Consider the following 22,092-nt stretch of genomic DNA (forward strand, 5'->3'; position numbering starts at 1 on the left):
TAAGAAGCAAATGTGCAAAATTTATTATGTTCTTCAATGAACACAGGCATAGGAAATTTATAAAATTAGGTAGTATCTTCAAAGTTAAAAAAAAAAAAGATACATAAACACCAAGAGTTCCCAGAGAAGAGAGAACAAACAACAGCAGTCCACAGGATGCTCAAACCCAGCTGACTCCAAAGCAGTCTCTTCATAAAAAAATAAGAGACTTTAAAAAAAAAGGGCACTGGAAGACAGTGGAGTCAGCATGGAAAACATGGAATATGAAAACTGAAATGCTACTGCAGCACATCCTGATTGTCCAAAGAAAAGTCTGTTGGCAAAAGAGGGAAAGCTCTGAGTGCCAAGCTCAGCCCTCTGCTAAAGGCATCTCCTAAATTCACCAGGGTCCTGCTAATTCCAGCATGAGTTTGGAGAGACCTCAAGGTCCATCCCAACCCAGCCCTGCCATGGCAGGGACACCTCCCACTGTCCCAGGCTGCTCCAGCCCCAGGGTCCAGCCTGGCCTGGGACATTCCAGGGATGGGGAGCGAGACATGGAACAAGCACTGGGAACATTCCCAGACACATCCATGAAGAATCCTGTGAGGAATCCCATGAGGAATCCCCTGAGGAACCCTGTGAGGAACCCCAGCCTCCTCACTGCTGCTCCTCTTGCTCCCTTGGCACCTTTAGCTCTGGACCTGCTGGGCCAGGCAGGGGCTGGCAGTGGCAATCCCACAGGACTGTGTCCAGCATGGATTCCTGTGGCTGTGTAAACGCTGTGGGAGTGACCCCACACAGAACGGTGCTGGAGCAGGCAGGGAGTGCTCAGCTCACAGCTTCAAGTACAGAAGTGCCCAAAGCTGCTCCTGGTCAGAGGGACAGCCCTGGGTGGGGTGGGGACACTGGGGTCATTCCCAGCCAGGCCTGAGCAGCTCCCCCAGCAAGGGCAGCTCTGGAACCCAAACCCAGCAATCCCAAAGGTCACAGTGTCCCCTCAGGATCCCAAAGATCACAGTGACCCCCTGAGGATCCCAAAGGTCACAGTGTCCCATCAGGATCCCAAAGGTCACAGTGTCCCCATTGGATCCCAAAGGTCACAGTGTCCCCCTCAGGATCCCAAAGGTCACAGTGTCCCCATTGGATCCCAAAGGTCACAGTGTCCCCATTGGATCCCAAAGGTCACAGTGTCCCCCTCAGGATCCCAAAGGTCACAGTGTCCCCATTGGATCCCAAAGGTCACAGTGTCCCCATTGGATCCCAAAGATCACAGTGACCCCCTGAGGATCCCAAAGGTCACAGTGTCCCCTCAGGATCCCAAAGATCACAGTGACCCCCTGAGGATCCCAAAGATCACAGTGTCCCATCAGGATCCCAAAGGTCACAGTGTCCCCATTGGATCCCAAAGGTCACAGTGTCCCATCAGGATCCCAAAGATCACAGTGACCCCCTGAGGATCCCAAAGGTCACAGTGTCCCATCAGGATCCCAAAGGTCACAGTGTCCCCTCAGGATCCCAAAGATCACAGTGACCCCCTCAGGATCCCAAAGGTCACAGTGTCCCCTCAGGATCCCAAAGGTCACAGTGTCCCCTCAGGATCCCAAAGGTCACAGTGTCCCCATTGGATCCCAAAGGTCACAGTGTCCCCATTGGATCCCAAAGGTCACAGTGACCCCCCTGAGGATCCCAAAGATCACAGTGTCCCCATTGGATCCCAAAGGTCACAGTGTCCCATCAGGATCCCAAAGGTCACAGTGTCCCCATAGGATCCCAAAGGTCACAGTGTCCCCCTCAGGATCCCAAAGGTCACAGTGTCCCCTCAGGATCCCAAAGGTCACAGTGTCCCCTCAGGATCCCAAAGGTCACAGTGTCCCCCTCAGGATCCCAAAGGTCACAGTGTCCCATCAGGATCCCAAAGGTCACAGTGTCCCCTCAGGATCCCAAAGGTCACAGTGACCCCATAGGATCCCAAAGGTCACAGTGTCCTCTGAGGATCCCAAAGGTCACAGTGTCCCCATTGGATCCCAAAGGTCACAGTGTCCCCTGAGGATCCCAAAGGTCACAGTGTCCCCATTGGATCCCAAAGGTCACAGTGTCCCCTGAGGATCCCAAGGTCACAGTGTCCCCATTGGATCCCAAAGGTCACAGTGTCCTCTGAGGATCCCAAAGGTCACAGTGTCCTCTGAGGATCCCAAAGGTCACAGTGTCCCATCAGGATCCCAAGGTCACAGTGTCCCCTGAGGATCCCAAAGGTCACAGTGTCCCCATAGGATCCCAAAGGTCACAGTGTCCCATCAGGATCCCAAGGTCACAGTGTCCCCTGAGGATCCCAAAGGTCACAGTGTCCCCATAGGATCCCAAAGGTCACAGTGTCCCCATAGGATCCCAAAGGTCACAGTGTCCCCTCAGGCTGGGACTTCCATCACAAAGAGGTTTGAAGTGTCTGTGAAGTTGACAATCCCACAAAGGAACTCTGATTTCCCAAAGTTACACGATTTCCTTTCCCAGTGTTTCTTTGGATCCTTTGCTCCCAGAAGTGTTGTCATCGTTGGAATAATTCCCTGAGTCTCGACTGCTCTGGGTGGAATGGTTGTAGTCTGTGAAAACAATCTGATTTCCCTCCTCTGTGATCATGGATTCAATCACACAGCAATTTTCCACTGATTCCTCTGTGGCAGCTGACAAGTAAGGGCTGCTGAAGGGCTGTGCTCCAAATCCCTGAGGACAGAAGCAGAAGGGGAAGAGATGAACATCCATAAGTAATAATTATAGACTGATTTAAATAATTAAATACTAATTCTGCTAAACACCACAATCACACAAATGTTATTTATCAGATTCTTTACTGTGAGGGTGGGCAGGCCCTGGCACAGGGTGCCCAGAGCAGCTGGGGCTGCCCCTGCATCCCTGGCAGTGCCCAAGGCCAGGCTGGGCACTGGGGACAGTGGGAGGTGTCCCTGTCATGGCAGGGCTGGCACTGGGTGGGATTTGGGGTCCCTCCAACCCAAACCATGCTCAAGTTGAGCAGCAATGTGTGGTTTCCCACTCCTTGTTTCCCTAGGGTCACCAGCTCAGATTTAGGATGAAGTTTTAGTTCACAGAGTCCCCAAATCCCTGGGGCTGGCCCAGCCCTGCCAGCCCATGCAGTGCCAGCTGTGCCCATGGGCACCTTGTCCCCAGCCCAGAGCACTCAGTGCCACCTGCAGGGGACACCTGCAGGGCTGGGCACTGCAAAGCTCCCTGGGCAGCCCCTGCCAAGGCCTGAGCTCCCTTTCCATGGGCAAATTGCTGCTGCTGTCCAAGCTGAGCCTGCCCTGGCCCAGCCTGAGGCCGTTCCCTCTGCTCCTGTCCCTGTTCCCTGGGAGCAGATCCCAGCTCCCACCTCCCAGCTGCATTCACTGAATCCATCACTAAGGGGTGACTCCAACATTTTATCTCATCCCTTTTCCTGCTCTCAATTGTCAATCACCAGAGAATTGCAAGATTTCATGGATTAGAGCCTGAGGAGGCCACACAAGAATGAAAAGAAAATCCAGGTACAGAGGTTTCAAGACACACTTGAGCGTTGCCCTTCTCATTCCAGAAGAGGATCCCTGCTAAGCAGCACCTGTGCCAGGCTGGACACTGGACAAAGCTCTGGAGACCTGATAAAACCTCTGAAATGAACCCTGGCTGAGCCATAACACATAAACATCTTTTTTTCCATGATATTTAAAGTTCATTTTCCTACAAAGAAGGTGTGAGAAGTCAGAGCTCACCTCGATGTTCAGGGGGGGCTGGCAGGAGGGGAAGAACACGTATTTGATTTTGTTGTAGGCTTGGTAGAACACAAAAACAAGAGAAGTGGCCACCAGCAGGACAACCAGCAGGGCAACCACGAAAATCCCAGAAATGATCAGAGCTAAAGATGTACCTAAAATTGGGAATAAAAACCATTTAGTCGAGGTATTCACAACCAGCAGAAATTAAAGCACAGCTCCAAATATTCTGCAGAATTTATCAAATAATTCAACATTTCCACATCATGGAAACATTCCCCAACACTTCCACAGCCATGGGCACCAGGGAAAAGCGATGCTGTGCCAGTGTCTGAGATAATTTTGCTTGAAGAAGCCACAAAATATTTTCCAATAGAAAACCAGAATCACCAAGGTGGGAAGAGACCTCCAAGGTGCTCCAGTCCCTCCATCACCCCAGCACCAGCTGGGGGTGCTCAGCTGGAGAGGAGCAGCTGCAGGGAGAGCTCAGAGCCCCTGGCAGGGCCTGCAGGGGCTCCAGGAGAGCTGCAGAGGGACTGGGGACAAGGCCTGCAGGGACAGCACCCAGGGAATGGCTGCCAGTGCCAGAGGGCAGGGCTGGATGGGATCTTGGCAATGAGGAATTGTTCCCTGGCAGGGTGGGCAGGCCCTGGCACAGGGTGCCCAGAGCAGCTGGGGCTGCCCCTGCATCCCTGGCAGTGCCCAAGGCCAGGCTGGGCACTGGGGACAGTGGGAGGTGTCCCTGCCATGGCAGGGGTGGGAATGAAATGATCCTCAAGGTCCTTCCCACCCAAACCCTTCCACAATTCCATTATTATCTCAAGAAACTGAAAGGAGTTTGGTGATACTGAAATGAACAGGCACCAGCAGCCACTTTCCAAGTAATCCAAAGGACACAATCAGGTCTTATTTCATGATCAAAGAATAGAAGATTTTCACTCTGGGGTATAAAAATGTCTGAGCAGGGTCTGTCTTGAAGGCACTGCTTGGATTTAGAGATTCACTGAGGTAGGAGGATAAGGGGAAGAGGAATACCTAGGAAAATAGATTAAAATATTTTCTTATTCAGGAAAAAGTAGCTTTTGGTTCTTTTCAGGTTTGATAAGACACAGCAGTGAGGACCACAATATAAATGAATCCTGAATGTGAGCCAGGCATTGCTGTTATTACATTTTCTTGGCTTTAAGGCAGTTTGAAGAGTCAGAAATGTTCATAGTGTTAATAAAACTTTATGTGGCCAATTACCTTCACCATGATTTGTTCTTGTGCTCTGAGTGAGTGCAATCCTCCCACTCTCCCTTGGCACCAAGAGGAGCTTTCAGCCCTAACAAATCTGATTTATCTCCTCACTCTCCAGCACAGGAGGCCCATTCCCAGAAGGACTAAGACAGTTTCAAGGCTAAAATACCCCTGAAAATGTGGAATTTAGTGATTCCTTGCTCCCTGCCAAGATGTGGGGCTGGGAATTGAAGCTCTGTGCCCAGCCAGGTGCTGCCAGTGCTGGCAGGAGTGCTGAGTTCCCAGGGAAGGGGTAAGAATTGCAGCTGCAGGGTGTGGATGCATTTCTGCCAGGCTGTGCCCACCTGCAGGGGTGTGGATGCATTGCTGCTGGCTGTAGGCACTGCTCTTGTTGTAGGGCTCGGAGAAGGCCTGCACCTGGACACAGTACAGGCTGGAGGGGGACACATCAGGGACTGTGGCTATGGTCTGCTTCACCTCCTTCTGCTTCACCTCCTCCTGGAAAAGCAAATCAGGGGAAGAGGAGGGATCAGAGCCCATGGGCAGCACAGGAGGCTCAAAGAGGTGAGAGCTGCAGCCTCTGATGGAGGAGTGATTCTGTGAAATGTCACACATTGCTGCAACCCCAAACCTGCAGGGCTGGAGAGACTTTCCAGCTCATGCAGCCCCACATCCAGGTGCCTCTGGAACATTTCCAGGAACTCCACCACCTCCCTGGGCACCCAGATTCAGTAAAATAAATAAACCACCCCCCTTAGCTCCTAAGCAGAACTCAGCAAACACTTCCTGGGCAAGAACCAAGGGCTTTCCCCATTCTGAAATGTCCCAGTTCCCAGGAAACTCCTTCCTGCTGCAGTTTGCTTCCTTCTCTTCTGCCCCCCTTTTTACCAATTACTGTGAAATATTTTACCCTAAGAAGCATTTAAAGAAAACATGGAAAGATCCATTAAAATGTGAGCTAAAGGATGCAGGACTTCAGTGTTTGAGGAGCTTTTTCCATCCCATTGCACACAGACTCATCCATGGAAATGGAGATTTTACCCCATCACTGGGAGATAACAATCACAGTGATCAGATTTCTAAGAGAGTTACATAAAAATCTCAACCACTGGGTGATAAAAGTCACAGTGCTCAGGTTTTTGATAGAATCTTTCATTAGAAAACCCAATAAACTGATTTTTTTTAAGACTGATATACCACAAATGTGCCTCTTTTGGAAAGGAGCTCCTCAGGGAGAATGGAAACTCAGGATTTAAGTCAGAATGAATCTTATATTGTTTGTAATTTGTTCACACCTTCACATCTGAGGAATTCTTCCAGTACAGGATCCTGTAGGACAAGTCATAATGGTCCCTCATGGCTTCATCCTCATCTCCTGGAGGAGAAATAATGATGTGGAGCAAAGTGTCACTGAGGTCCAGCCTTACACCAGGAGGGCCAATTCCATCTGAAAACAATAAAATAAATAATAAAAATCCAACTAAAAACATTGCTTCAAAGACTGCCAGTGAAATCCATTATAATCTTGAAGAAACAGAGTTAGAAGTATAATTTCATAGTTTTATTCAGAATATCAAATCCTGAGAAACATTTGAATTAATTTCACTATATTCTTGTGAAGTCCCCCCTCCTGTCAGCCCATAAAGACATTTGGCAGGAGTTTGCTGAGCAATGAGCATTTCAGGAAAGCATTTCCTTACTTGTTTTCAGAGGATCCACTTTGACATCCTTGGAGAAGCAGGATTTGTTGTGTCCCCCCCTGGCCTGCACTCGCAGGTAATAAAACCCAGTGGTGGTGATGATGGAGGACAAGTTGCACCAGGTGCTGGCGATGTTCTCACACCTGGGGACATTGTGCCACTTGTTTGAGTAATCATCATGGAGATTCTTCACGTAGCCACTGCAACAGAGAATTCAAGAGTTTTCATGTCAGCTCCCTGAGCTCCTCAAGAAAATCGTATTTGTTTGTGCTGCACTTGGCTCAGTTTTGGGCAAAAAGGCTTCTAGTAATAAAATTTTAAAAAAATCAGCATTTTAATATGAGACATTTCTGAGTGGAACAATGAAGATAAAAGGGCCAGGGAATACAAATTAGGGCTTTAACCAAGGCCCAGCAGAGAAATGAAATGTGGGGTGGGCAGGCTCTGAAAGTCCAAATGAGAAGTTCTCACGTAGCTCTGTGCAGTCCATGGATTTCCTGCCATGCCAAAGAATTCCCAAGGAATGCCAGGGGGTCCCTCCTCTTCTGTTAGGTGCTGGCCACAATATTTATGCAGCAGCTGGAGATTGAGATACAGGTTTATAGAGCTGCTTCCTAATGGGATTTTATGGATGTGATTCAATGGGATTTGATGGGATATGATGGGGGTTTTATGGCATTCCTTATTTTTTGATGCAATATGATTTTTATCTAGTTTTCTTTATGTGATACAGTGGCTTTGTGTGTGATAGGATGGGGTTTGATGTGATACAAGGGTTATTTCACATGGCATGAGGGGGTTTTTATATGACTTGATGGGTTTTTTATGGGGCACAACATTTTCTTTATGTCACACACCATTTCTTTATGTGACATACCATTTCTTTATGTGACACACCATTTCTTTATGTGACACACCGTTTCTTTATGTCACACACCATTTCTTTATGTCACACACCATTTCTTTATGTCACACACCATTTCTTTGATGGGCCACACCATTTTCTTGATGGGCCACACCATGCTACCTTGTGTTTTCTCCCCTATTTGGGTCTGCCCAGAAGAAACCCAAGCTGCTGACAACTGAAACCTCCACCACCTGTATTTTTGCTCATTTTTACTCATCTAATTTCTCCACATTCAAAAAGCCACTAAGCAATTCAAGTTTCCCAGCTTTAAAAATGTCCCTCAGCATTCAGGAGAGGACTTTAACAGCCCCAAAAGCAGCCCAGTCCCTGAAATCCCAGGCTCAGGTGGTAACATGGAATTCTTTAACAGCAATGAGCCCATCACGTTCCCATTAACGTACAAAGCCACCAACTATTCCATTTTAACCTCTAGGAAGCACCAGCAGAACACAAGAGATGGGGTTGCAGGTGGCAGGGCTGGGATGGCTGAACTCACAACAGGTACTGCACGGTGTAGTTCACATCCTGATTTCCCTGGCCGCTCCAAAGCAGCTGGAATTTCATGTTCAGAGCCAGGACGCTCAGGTTGGTGGCACACAGGAGGTCGTTCACTGCTCAGGGGGAAAGGAAGCCCAAAGTTACCAAAAAGCTTCATGGGAATGGACATTTCTCATGTCAGTAATGAAAACATAAAGATTATTCACTATACGGATTGCAAGTCACAGGCTGTGATATGCAAAGCATCCCATCAAGCCTAATTTAAAAAATTTTAAAAATCCTAATTTAAAAAATCTGTTAAAATCAATTCAGAAAAAAATTAAAGTACACAAATATTGAGAGGAGCAGAAATAAACTGGTTTGGGAATAACATGAGGAGAAAAATACATAAAATACACATCTGTTTTTATTGTACATTTTGATTTTTTGTTTTAATATTTTGTTAAAGTATGAATGTGACAACTACTTAATATCTTATAAGATAATAAAAACTTGCATGTATCAGTTATTGTAATATTTTATTAAGATACACATGTATTATTTTAGTATTTTAAAAAATATACATGTATTCTTTAAATGTTTTTAAGACACATGTGTATCAATTAATGTATTTTGTGTATAAAATAATTTTCATTTACCATCAATTACTTACATTTTGATTTACCATGAACTCATTATGATGTACCACCCTAGTCCAATCTAATATTTGACTTTCTGCAGTTATTTTTTTCCTAAAATAAACATCTAAAAGCAACTGCACAGCACAGAAAAGAATTTAATTTTACATAACAAGGTGGCAAACTGCCCCCTCAAAGCCTTTCTTCAGCAGCTGTAACAATCAATTCACCAAGGATTATATAAAACCAGCATTTTTTTAAGCTCAACTCAACTTTCTGTGCATTCATTGAGTGCCAAGTATCCCAGAGGCTTTTGATTTTTTACCTCCTGATTCAGTCACTGATTCAAAAAGAAGAGTTTTCCAAAGCACACAAAGAAGTTTTTGTTCCAAATTAATGTCAAAGTTTGCCTCATGGCAAAAACCTTCTTGTAGTATTAAAACTCTACCCTTGACATGTTTTATGTTGATTGAGAAGGGCAAATATATATAATATATATTTTTTTATTTTTTTATACCAAAATGAGGAGGAATTTGGCCCTTCTGCCTATTCCTGCTGCTTCAGAACAACTGACTGTGTGCCAGTCTAATAGAAGTTACCATTTGCAGGTAACCTCATTTCCTGGGTACCTTTCTGGGTGGTTTTCACACAGCTGGTGGGGCTGAACAAGCCTTCCTTTCCCTCACTAGGGAGATTTGCTTGGACTTTGAAGCAATAGGTGCTGTCTGGGGCAAGGTGATCAATGGTGTCAACAGGGAAAACCTTTCTGCTCTGGAGCTGGAAGAAACAAACACAAAGAGCTGTGAGGGGAACTGTGCATCCCCAGGAACATTTTAAATGATCATTCAGCAGGATTTCAGCCCATTTGTATCATACCCCTCCTAAAAATGTGGAATAGAGAAAGTAGGAGAGTGTTTGAGCTGGAGAAATCCTAAAGGGAAGTTGGCAGTTCAGCCAGTGACTGACAGGAATATTTTGGGCTCCTTTGCCATGGAACTGGGGAGGGGTTGGGCATGACCAGGAGTTCACCCACAGACATCCCAGAATGCAGCAGGACTTTCCAGCCCTGATCACCCAGACCCTCCTCCCTGCTCTGCCTTTGGCTTTCACTGACCCTACCCACTTGTACTTCTGGGCCTTTTGCTCCTTTGGTGTGTGATCCCAAAATCCCAGAGGTGGGAAGAGCCCCCAGGATCACCCAGTGCCACCCCAGCCCCACCAGCATCACCCCAAACCCTGTCCCCAAGGCCACATCCAGACTGCTCTGGGACAATTCAGTGACTCCAGACCTCCCTGGGCAGCTCAGCCCAAGGCCTGACCACTCTGCCAGGGAAATTTTCTGTCCCAGTCTCCAACCTGAGCCTGCCCTGGTGCCATTTGAGGCCATTTCCTCTCCTCCTTTCCCTGCCCCTCCTGTCAGGAGCTGTGCAGAGCACTGAGGTCCCCCCTGAGCCTCCTTTGCTCCAGGCTGAGCATCAGAGAGCTGTGACTGATCCAACCTGCCCTGAAGGTTGGATCTTCTCAGAATCCCGGGATCAAGGCTGGGAAAACCCTTCAGGATCACCCAGTGCCACCCCAGCCCCACCTGCATCACCCCAATCCCTGTCCCCAGGGCCACATCCAGACTGCTCTGGGACAATTCCAGGGACTCCAAACCTCCCTGGGCAGCTCAGCCCAAGGCCTGACCACCCTGAGAGGGGAATTTTATTCTGTCTTTAACCTGAACATCCCCTGGTGCCATTTGAGGCCATTCCCTCTTGTCCTTTCCTCATTCCTGTGTTTCCCCCCCGGCTGTGCCCTCCTGGCAGGGACTTGTGCAGAGCCACAAGGGCCCCTGAGCCTCCTTTGCTCCAGCCCCAGCCCCTGCCCAGCTCCCTCAGGGATTCTCCAGCCCCTGCCCAGCTCCCTCAGGGATTCTCCAGGCCCTCAAGGTCCTTTCTGAAGTGATGAATTTGATCTGATCTCCCAAAAGAACACAGATTGGCCTTTGATCCCTGCCCTAATTTAAATGATTCTCACTTCCCTAAAAAGGGTAAAAAAGGAAGAGTTTCTTCCCTGCTCTTCAGAGGAGAGCTCTGGGTGCTCTGCAGGACACACATGCTGCCTTGGAAACCAGTTCACAATGGCAACACCTCAAAAAAGCCCCTGGATCAGGGCAATTCCAATAAAACAATGCTATGGTAAGAACAAAATCATCCCACCAAGAAAAAACCACCTCATCCAAGTTTCAAACACACAGAAGCAAACAATTCCATTCCAGAGCACAAATTCAAGTCCATCTCTGGCAGTTCTGGTAAGGTAAGTAAAGAAGTGCTCATACCTGAGCATGTGAGGAGTTTTCCCAGAAGACCAGGTTATATTTAAAACTCAGATCATTGATCCACATTTTTTTCCCCTGATTTGCTTCTGGAGGAGAAATCGTAACTTTTACAACTCCATTTGTGGACTGCAATTCCAGTCCTGGTGGACCAATCTGAGCTGCAAATATGGAAAGAAAAAAGAAGCTAAACATGTCTACTTTGAGAAAATACACCCCAAAAGTGGTTTAAATAATAAACCTAAAATGCCTGCCTATGGTTTCTTATTTTTAATTCTTTTGAATAATCACCCACAGGACCTTAAGTTTTCATGACTCAGACAGTTTCTAAAAGAAATTTAACCTAACAACCAACTACCATCACCAGGTTCTAAAAGCAGTTAACATTAAATATTACCAGCAAATGTTTTCCAAAAAAATCAGTATAAATTATTCTAAAACCTGCAAGGCAAGAGACTTAGCTCAGACCAATAAATCCAACTTCAAAGAAAGGATTCAGTACCACTGAAACTGCTGAAAAGCCAAACTTCCCAAAAATGGGGTTCTTGGAGCAACCTGGTCTATGGGGGGTGTCCCTGCCCATGGCAGGGGGTGGGATGGGATGGGCTTTAAGGTCCCTCCCAATCCACACCAGTCTGGGATTCTGCAAAAATCTACTGTCAAAAAGGACTTTTCCAATAAATAATCTGGAAAAATACAGAGTGACAGAAGTTCAGTCAGGAAACCAGCACCACCTGGAATAGTTTTCCTTCTCCAGAAAAGACAGAATTACAGCATTCCATGACCTGCAGATGGCTGATCTCATATTCCTGTTGGGAAATTCTCTCTGTCCTGCTGTTACCAGCAGTGGAAACCACACGTGGTTTTTCCACAATCCTCATTCCTGACTGCTTTGGGATGGGAAGGACCTTAAACCTCATCCCATCCCACCCCTGCCATGGCAGGGACACCTCCCACTGTCCCCAGTGCCCAGCCTGGCCTTGGGCACTGCCAGGGATTCAGGGGCAGCCCCAGCTGCTCTGGGCACCCTGTGCCAGGGCCTGCCCACCCTGCCAGGGAACAATTCCTCATTGCCAAGATCCCATCCAGCCCTGCCCTCTGGCACTGGCAGCCATTCCCTGGGTGCTGTCCCTGCAGGCCTTGTCCCCAGTCCCTCTGCAGCTCTCCTGGAGCCCCTGCAGGCCCTGCCAGGGGCTCTGAGCTCTGCCTGGAGCTGCTCCTCTCCAGGCTGGACAATCCCAGCTCCCCCAGCCTGGCTCCAGAGGGGCTCCAGCCCCGTGGCTCCTCTGGGCTTCCTGCAGCAGCTCCAGGTCCTCCTGCTGCTGGATCTGAGGGCTGGAGGCTCTGCAGGTGGGGTCCCACCAGAGCAGAGCAGGGGAGCACACTCCTCCAAGGTGCTAAAGGAAGCAAAGTGTCCCCACCAGCCCCGAGCTCGTACCAACTTGTTCTGGCACCATCTGCAGGTCCTGGGACCATGGGGACACCAGTGGCCCTGCCTGGGCCCTCACACGCACGTAGTGGACATCATAGTACTCTGAGATGGCCGAGGAGAAGTCACAGCTTGTGCCAGCCACAGCCTGGCACCCTGGCAGCTCCTGCCAGCCCGTGGGGTCTGGCTCCGGCCTGCGGGACAGAGAACAGCCCAGATTAAACAACAGCCCCAGGAGAAACAACCCAGATAAACAACAGCCCCAGGAGAAACAACAGCCCAGGAGAAACAGCCCAGATAAACAACAGCCCAGGAGAAACACTCCAGATAAACAACACCCCAGATAAACAACAGCCCCAGGAGAAACAACACCCCAGGAGAAACACTCCAGATAAACAACAGCCCAGGAGAAACACTCCAGATAAACAACACCCCAGATAAACAACAGCCCCAGGAGAAACAACACCCCAGGAGAAACACTCCAGATAAACAACAGCCCAGGAGAAACACTCCAGATAAACAACACCCCAGATAAACAACAGCCCCAGGAGAAACAACACCCCAGGAGAAACACCCCAGATAAACAACAGCCCCAGGAGAAACAACAGCCCAGGAGAAACACCCCAGATAAACAACACCCCAGGAGAAACATTCCAGATAAACAACAGGCCCAGGAGAAACACTCCAGATAAACAACACCCCAGGAGAAACAACAGCCCCAGGAGAAACAGCCCAGATAAACAACACCTCAGGAGAAACACTCCAGATAAACAACACCCCATATAAACAACACCCCAGGAGAAACAACAGCCCCGGGAGAAACACCCCAGATAAACAACACCCCAGGAGAAACAACAGCCCCAGGAGAAACAGCCCAGATAAACAACACCCCAGATAAACAACAGCCCCAGGAGAAACAACAGCCCCAGGAGAAACAGCCCAGATAAACAACACCCCAGATAAACAAAAGCCCCAGGAGAAACACCCCAGATAAACAACAGCCCAGGAGAAACACCCCAGATAAACAACACCCCAGGAGAAACAACAGCCCAGGGAAACAGCCCAGATTAAACAACAGCTCCAGAATAAGCACTCCGGGATAAACACCCTGGGCTCACCAAAACCACCAGGACCAACACCCTGGGATCAAGAGCCTGTGAGACCCCAGGCTCACTCTTCAGACTGTGACAAGCTGAATAAGGGGGAGCAGGGCCAGTTCCAGTGCTGGGGTGCCTGGCAGACTGCCAGAAGCACACACTGACTGCAGCAGCTCTCAGGTACTCTCCCAGTGCATGGCTCAAATGCATTTCCATGCAGATTATACATATTCAACCTGCCCTGGAGTTCACATGCTCCAGGAATTCCTTATCTCAGTTTGACCCTTGATTTCATCTTCTTGGAGCACAATGCACATAGGATTTTGAGAGTTTTGTATTTTATTTCCTCACAGATGGCATTTTGAGAGTTTTGTATTTTATTTCCTCACAGACAGGATTTTGAGTTTTGTATTTTATTTCCTCACAGACAGGATTTTGAGTTTTGTATTTTATTTCCTCTGGTCTGTGGTTTGACAGTTACTGCTAGCCCAAGGGGCAGTGGTGGATTTTAATTTGCTCTTTTGGTGCTATTTGCCTGGTTCTTTCCAATGTTTTCTTATCATACAGACATTCTAGCCAGTTTTACAAGTACTTTCAATCAATATTAGCTATTTCACTATTGAATAGGTATTTCACTATTGTCAGTTAGTTACAAAAATAGAGGCATTAGTTATTATTTCACAACTACAATTATTATTTTATTACTTTATTTTTTAATAAGTTGATATTATTATTGTTATTATTATTATTATTTCTTCACTACTACAATTACTTCTGCAGAAGTTAATTTTATAATACACAGTGCATAATATTTTGCAAAAGCCTAAACTACAATATATATTTATCACACTAAGATATACAATCCACACAGGGATTAGAGTATTAACTATAAAAGGCTGACAAATTATACTATATCAAAAGCAGTTAAAAGGAGATTACAAACTGTACTCCATCAAAATAATTTAGAAAAGCCAGTAATAACAAAATACAATAACCACATAGTTATTTATAACACATCCCAGGATAAATAGCCTGGGATAAATCCAACCCACAACCACTGAAATTATTCTTATTTTCTTCTTAACTTTAATAAACATCACCCCTTTTCATGCTGCTTTATCAGCAGTGCAATCAGTGTTATCTCCTTATAAATTATCCTACAACTGCCAGAACACAGAATTACATCCTCAGGATTATTATATTTCTTAGCCTGGCAAAGATTTTATAATTCATGGGAAGAAATTTTAAAGTCTTGACAAAAGTGGGTACAGGAGCATAAAAGCAGCAGAACTCCACTAATCATAACATGAGCCAGGAATGGAAATTAAGGGAAAATAAAAAACAGAGGTGAAAAGTGGAGTTCAGCAATAATCAGCTTTTCAGCAGCTCTTTTTTAATCAACACACATCCACACCTCAGTGAAGAAAGAGATTTAAAGAGACATTTAAAATGTCTGGCCAAAAAAAGGAGGCACAGACTTGAAGCAGTAATTGTTTATCCTCAACTCCTACCTTGTCTTTCAGACCAGTCTGATATTTTTAAAATAAATCTATTTTCAAAGCAGCTGCTCTTATCCACATATTGGAAAATAAGAGCTATTTTTTTTAAATCCAAAATCCCAGAATGGTTTGGGTTGGGAAGGATCTTAAAGCCCATCCTGCTCCACCCCTGCCATGGGACCTTCCACGATCCCAGGTTGCTCAGAATTTCAGTAACTTTATCTCAGAAATGTTTTTCAATATTTACCTGTCAGGAAAGTGCCACAAAATGCCTGTGCTCATGTGTGCAAAAGAACTGGGATATGGAACAACTGAAGGAAACCAAGGAAATATTTAAGAACAAACCTTAAATTGTTTTGTCTGGGCATTAAGCTTGCAGCTGAGAAATGTGGGTTAATGAACTCTGAGAAATTAGATGAAAGTTATCCTGAAAATTTCCTCAAATACTCTGTGTGTGGCCACAGCTACAGAAACCAAAGAAACAAGAAACTAAATTTAGGAAGGACATTGAGACTCTTGAGCACATGCAGAGGGACCAAGGAGGCTGGAGAGGGGCTGGGAACACAAACCCTGTGAGGAAGCCCTGAGGGAGCTGGGGGTGCTCAGCCTGGAGCAAAGGAGACTCAGGGCTGCCCTCCTCACTCTGCACAGCTCCTGAAAGGGGCCTGTGCTCAGCTGGCCCTGGGCTCTTTCTCCAGCAGCACTGACACACCCAGAGCACACAGCCTCGAGCTGCACCAAGGGAAATCCAGGCTGGAGAGCAGGGAAAAGGTTTTTCCAGCAAGGGTGAGAAAGTTCTGGAATGGCTGCCCGGGGAGGTGGTGGAGTCCCCATGCCTGGGTGTGTTTAACAAAGCCTGGATGTGGCACTGGGTGCCAGGGTTGAGTTGAGGGGTTGGGGCTGGGCTGGACTCGATGGCCTTGAAGGTCTCTCCCAACCTGGTCATTCTGGGATTCTGTAAATAAACCTAAATTCCACTTCTAAGTGTGCCACCAGATCTCCTGCAAGAACCCTGCTGGTGGTTCAGCATTAGCAGCAAGCTCCATGTGATAAATAAACTGATTTATAAAAAACCTCCCAGCAGGGAGACAAAGCTGGGCCAGCAGCAGCAGCAGCCAGGGGTGGCTCCAGGGATGGCACTGACCACTGGAACTGTGCTGGGAATGTCACCCTGGGGTCACTCCCCCTGTAACCCCAGGGGTGGCTCCAGGGATGGCACTCACCACTGGAACTGTGCTGGGAATGTCACCCTGGGGTCACTCCCCCTGTAACCCAGTGCTGGCTCCCAGGGGTGGCACTCACCACTGGAACTGTGCTGGGAATGTCACCCTGGGGTCACTCCCCCTGTAACCCAGTGCTGGCTCCCAGGGGTGGCACTCACCACTGGAACTGTGCTGGGAATGTCACCCTGGGCTCAGTGCCCCTGTAACCCCAGTGCTGGCTCCCAGGGGTGGCACTCACCACTGGAACTGTGCTGAGAATGTCACCCTGGGCTCAGTGCCCCTGTAACCCAGTGCTGGCTCCCAGGGGTGGCACTCACCACTGGAACTGTGCTGGGAATGTCACCCTGGGCTCAGTGCCCCTGTAACCCAGTGCTGGCTCCCAGGGGTGGCACTGACCACTGGAACTGTGCTGGGAATGTCACCCTGGGCTCAGTGCCCCTGTAACCCCAGTGCTGGCTCCCAGGGATGGCACTCACCACTGGAACTGTGCTGGGAATGTCACCCTGGGCTCAGTGCCCCTGTAGTCCCAGTGCTGGCTCCCAGTGCTGGCTCCCAGGGATGGCACTGACCACTGGAACTGTGCTGAGAATGTCACCCTGGGGTCACTCCCCCCGTAGTCCCAGCTCAGGGTGAAATTGGTGTTCACCACGTGCACCTGAACGTTGTCAGGGCTCGGCAGGCTGCTCTGGCCTAGGAGAAACCAGCAAGCACAGAAATCAAATATTACAATCAGAAGAAAAGAAAATATAAAGATAAAATTAAAATAAAATGTTAAAATAAAATACTAAAATAAAAAGCAAAGAAAATATTTCGATACAATTAAGATAAAATATTACAAAAAAAAAAAAAGAAAAGGAAATATTAAGATAAAATTAAAATAAAGTATTATGATAAAAAAGAAAAGAAAATATAAAGATAAAATTAAAATAAAATGTTAAAAAACCCAAAGTATTATGATAAAAAGTAAATAAAATATTAGGATAAAATGAAGATAAAATATCACAAGAAAAAATAAAAGAAATTATTGAAATAAAATTAAAATAAAATGCTAAAATAAAATACTATAATAAAAAACAAATAAAATATTAGGATATAATTAAGATAAAATATTACAATAAAAAGTAAAGAAAATATTAATATAAAATTAAAGAAAATATCACAATAAAATAAAATCTAAAATAAATAGAATAATAATAAGTAAAATAAATACAATAAAATAAAGTAGAATAAAAATAAAATAAATAAAACTAAACAGTAAAAAGTAAAATAGATAATAAAATAAAAATACATAAAATAAGTAACACAATAAAATATTAAAATAAAAATTTTAGCTATAATAAGTTTTTTTAATGCAATAAAATTTAAATAAAATTTAAAAAAACAATAAAAATTAAAACAAAATAAATTTAAATAAATTAAAACAAAACAAACCACACCTCTTAGCTCTGACATTCTATTTTGTTCGGTTCTATTTTATCTGAAGTTATTTATTAATGACTTCCCAACGGTCACGATTTTGAAGCTGTATCTGAAATTGCTGTTTGGGATCAGTCTGATATTTGACTGTATGAGGAGGAAACCAGAGCCAAGAAATCCCATTTCAGCTGGGCACTCTCTGGACAGCGATGGCTTATCCTGAACCTGACTTTGGGACAGGCTCTTCATTACAAACCCAATTTATTTTTCTACACAAGGTCCCTGCCCACAAAGGGAATGTGTGGAAGAGCAGAATGACTGAATTCTGCAAAATCCTTTAGGAGAATTAAGTTGGACCCACATGATTTTGGGAAATAACTCCTGAAAGCACAAAACCACAAAAGCCAAATAATTCAATAAACCCCTGTGGCTCCCGCTACAGAATTTATTGCCACAAGGCAGGAATTTGCTGCTCTTCTGACAGAGCAGGACAAACCCAGAGAATGCCAAAGGACGTTTGCTCAGAAAATAAGAAAACAAAGGGAAAACCAGATTTTTCCCCAGATATTTATCCAACAGATGGTTACAATTCAGCCAAAACCCTTTGTGACAACAAGGGCCCCACAGACTCCAACTGATAAAAACACTACATTTCAATTATCAGAGTATTTTTCTTTGCCTTGGGTAGAAATTCAAATATTTAGTGTCTCTCTTCCATCCTTTCAAATCCTTAATTTTTTGAGCATGAGGCTTTCCAGAACTCCTTGTTAGACCTCAGCAGGCCAGATGGCAAAAAGGAGCAGTGGGAGGAGGAGGAGGATCCTGTCCAGATCCATGTTCTGAGCAGAGACTTTCTGTGCTTTAACCCAGCCTGTGCTTTAAGCCAGGCCAGTGTTTTGTACAGCTGGGGAGTACCCCAGGAAGGTCATTTTCAACACAACTCCCAACCAAGAGAAAGATGAATGGCAGCAGCAATTCTTTAAGTTTTCCTTTTAAGCCAAATTTCAGCTTCCTGAAGGAAATTTATTGTTCTCTTTTGTATCCATTCCAAACGTTTCAACTTGCTTGAAGCAGTGTAAAAAAAAAATCCCAATAACCTGGCTGAGATTAATTAGTGGAGGTCTAATTTATGAGACATGACCTAATCTTTTCCTTCTAACTAGCGCTGCTGTGCCATGAAACTTTTGGGGTTTCTAAAAACACCCAATAAAACAATGCTGTGTAATTTATGGGTAGAAGTTTGTGGTTTTTCTGCAGGTCTAATATTTTAACCCTCCCCTCTTTGCCCTGCACATTTTGCTGTTCAACACCACTGTACTTGTTTCCTGGAGTACTGAGCCAGTTTCTCCCAACAGACAGGAAGATGTGATCCAGCATCCACCCTTCCACGTATTTCCCTATTTTCAACGAGTTTTGCGCTTGCTTCCCTAAATTAATTCCACAAATCATCAATTTCCCAATGAACAGGTATGCAGGAAGGAAGGAGCAAACTCAGTGGTGTTTAATCAGCAGGGAAATTTTGTGATTTAGGTAGTAACTTGATAAGCAAAAACAAGCCTAAAAATCAACACTTCTTCCTGGCTTATTTTATTAATGATTTAAAGCTAGACATTTAAAACTAATTCCTGTTTGTCCACTTGGGTGTGATGACACTTGGGTTCTGAGAAACCATTATAAGGGATTAGACTTCTGTGGAAAGAAGAGATTAAAAACCAGAAATGCTTTTAGCACATCTGCCCATCTCTTCCCCCTGTCAAATTCAAACAAACCAAACCAACCCAAACTGTTCCAATACACAAAAGTTACTGCTTTGCTCAGGAGATGTTCGGCAACGTTGACGGTTGAAAACAATAATGATTATATAACAAAATCTGTTCAGCAACAGAAGAAAGCAAGAAATGGCAACAGAGCAAACCCCACAGTCAGGGGAAATCCCAGCAGGAGCACATGATGCTCGATGCTTACGACATCCCTGGCTGCAGGAGCCAGCGGAAAATTTCAGTCAACATTTCAGCAGAGGAAGGAAGAGGAGGCCCCTTGGACGTGACATCAGGAAAGGCTCTGAAGGACCCTGATGTGCAAAGAAAGCCAGGGCCAGAAGCAGCAGCACAGGGAACAGCTGGGCTTGGCCCAGGGGAAGGGAGAGGTCACTGAAACAGAGCTATTGGAATTCCAGAGTGAGAATCACCGCTTAGGTGGGATCTCAGAGCCCACCCAGCCCCAGGCTGCTCCCAGCCCCAGTGTCCAGCCTGGCCTTGGGCACTGCCAGGGATGCAGGGGCTCCACAGCTGCGCTGGGAATTCCATCCCAGCCCCTGCCCACCCTGCCAGGGAACAATTCCTCATTCCCAATGTCCCATCCAGCCCTGCCCTCTGGCAGTCTAAAACCACTGTGCCATGTCCTGTCACTGCCTGCCTGTACAAACAGTCCCTCTGCCCTCCTTTGCAATGCTTCTCAATCCTTCCTCTTCCAGCAACAGGTTTTGGGCAATAGCTGTTTTTTGCTGTGTAAGGACAAAAGACAGGGCACAAGCTCCTGCCCTGCGAGCCAAAACCCCCATCCTGCCATTCCACCTCTCATTTCCTCATTTATCCTTTAGGCTCTGCCAGACTGTGATTTCCAAGCCAAACAATGGGAATCCAAAGCTGTTTCACCCATAGTGGCTGCAACCGCTGCAATTCACCGGGAATGGCTGGGACTGGTGTGGAGGAGAGGGACAGTCCTCAGGGGAATGGGGACAGGAGCCAGGGAATGGCAGCCAGAGGGCAGGGCTGGATGGGATCTTGGCAATGAGGAATTGTTCCCTGGCAGGGTGGGCAGGCCCTGGCACAGGGTGCCCAGAGCAGCTGGGGCTGCCCCTGCATCCCTGGCAGTGCCCAAGGCCAGGCTGGGCACTGGGGACAGTGGGAGGTGTCCCTGCCATGGCAGGGGTGGCTCTGGGTGGGCTCTGAGGTCCTTCCCAACCCAAACCCTGCTGTGATATCATGACAGCCCTGCAAACACGACACACCCTCACCGACACCGTTATCCTGCGCCGCATCCCCGCAGAGCTCCGGGACCGCAGCGGGACCCGCTCCCCGCTCCCCCCTCGGCCCCAGAGAGGGGCCCCGCACCGGCCCCGCTCCCTGAGAGCCCCGGGACCCACCTGCGCAGGGCAGCGGGGCCAGCAGCAGGGGCAGCACGGCCGCCAGCCAGCGCCCGCCCGGCACCCACAGCCGCCGCCGCTCCGCCGTCCCTCTACCCCACGGCTCCTCCGTCCATCCATCCCCGGGCTCCTCCGGCTCCTCCGTCCATCCCTCCCCGGGCTCCGCTGCCCCTCCAGCCCCGGGCTCCGCCATCCAGGGCAGCGCTGCAGGAAGCGCCGGCGGCGGCGCCTGCGCGGAGCGGCCCGGCCGCTGTGAGGGCGCTGGAGGTTGTGTGAGGGAAGTCAGGGCCGTGAGGGGCGGTGTCGGGGCTGTGTGAGGGCGGTGTCGGGGCTGTGTGAGGGCGGTGTCGGGGCTGTGTGAGGGCGGTGTCGGGGCTGCGTGAGGGCGGTCCGAGTTGTGTCGGGGCTGTGAGGGGCGATCAGGGATGTGTGAGGGGCGGTGTCGGAGCTTTGTCAGGGCAGTGTGAGGGCGGTCCGAGCTGTATCGAGGCTTTGTCAGGGCAGTCAGGGCTGTGGGGAGCGGTCAGGGCTGTGGGGAGCGGTCAGGGCTGTGAGGGGCAGTCAGGGCTTTGTCAGGGCAGTGTGAGGTCTGTGTCGGGTTGGTGTCGCGGCACTGTCGGGGCTGTGTGAAGGCACTCTCAGGGCGCTCAGGCCGCTCTGAGGGCGGTGTCGGGACCCGCCGGCCCTCGCGGTGCCGCCCCAGGTCCTGGCCGGTATCACAAAGTGACAGCGCGGCCCCAGCAGGGGACACACGGCGATCACCGCCCTGCACGGCCCTTGGAACAAACCCAGAGCCACGGAGCTGCTCCAGGGAGAGCTCAGAGCCCCTGGCAGGGCCTGCAGGGGCTCCAGGAGAGCTGCAGAGGGACTGGGGACAAGGCCTGCAGGGACAGCACCCAGGGAATGGCTGCCAGTGCCAGAGGGCAGGGCTGGGTGGGATCTTGGCAATGAGGAATTGTTCCCTGGCAGGGTGGGCAGGCCCTGGCACAGGGTGCCCAGAGCAGCTGGGGCTGCCCCTGCATCCCTGGCAGTGCCCAAGGCCAGGCTGGGCACTGGGGACAGTTGGAGGTGTCCCTGCCATGGCAGGGGTGGCACTGGGTGGGCTATGAGGTCCCTCCCAGCCCAAACTCTTCCATGATTCTGTGATTGTCTGGGGAGGAAGGAATCTCTCTTTAGCTGCAGTTTGTCCATTTCTCAAATGTGGTGAGCATTAAATGCAGTGTGAGTATTACAGCCCCTGAATTGGGGCTTGGGCTCAGCTCCCT

General features: G+C 47.9%; 1 protein-coding gene across 1 annotated transcript; it reads right to left on the minus strand.

Annotated features, from left to right (window-relative positions):
* Window positions 1-21,020, minus strand: IFNAR1 (interferon alpha and beta receptor subunit 1). Its single transcript, XM_066545591.1, has 11 exons — window positions 20,828-21,020; window positions 16,743-16,956; window positions 12,457-12,641; window positions 11,022-11,179; window positions 9,331-9,478; window positions 8,083-8,197; window positions 6,680-6,879; window positions 6,275-6,426; window positions 5,324-5,477; window positions 3,741-3,895; window positions 1-2,700 (listed from the first exon to the last, which is right to left on the minus strand). Exons 1-11 carry the CDS (start codon window positions 21,018-21,020, stop codon window positions 2,470-2,472), a joined length of 1,905 nt encoding a protein of 634 aa, XP_066401688.1. The 3' UTR covers window positions 1-2,469.
* Between the last annotated feature and the right edge of the window lie 1,072 nt (window positions 21,021-22,092).

This window comes from Molothrus aeneus, chromosome 2 (genome assembly GCF_037042795.1).
Source record: "Molothrus aeneus isolate 106 chromosome 2, BPBGC_Maene_1.0, whole genome shotgun sequence".
NCBI classification, from domain to species: Eukaryota; Metazoa; Chordata; class Aves; order Passeriformes; family Icteridae; genus Molothrus; species Molothrus aeneus.

What these genes read in the sequence shown, in the direction of transcription:
- IFNAR1 (XM_066545591.1), bottom strand. Translation starts at nt 21,020, where the DNA reads ATGGCGGAGCCCGGGGCTGGAGGGGCAGCGGAGCCCGGGGAGGGATGG. An exon ending in GGCCCCGCTGCCCTGCGCAG is followed by an intron (nt 16,957 to 20,827) that starts GTGGGTCCCGGG and finishes GGTTTCTCCTAG; the next exon opens with GCCAGAGCAGCCTGCCGAGC. An exon ending in ATGCATCCACACCCCTGCAG is followed by an intron (nt 3,896 to 5,323) that starts GTGGGCACAGCC and finishes TCCCAATTTTAG; the next exon opens with GTACATCTTTAGCTCTGATC.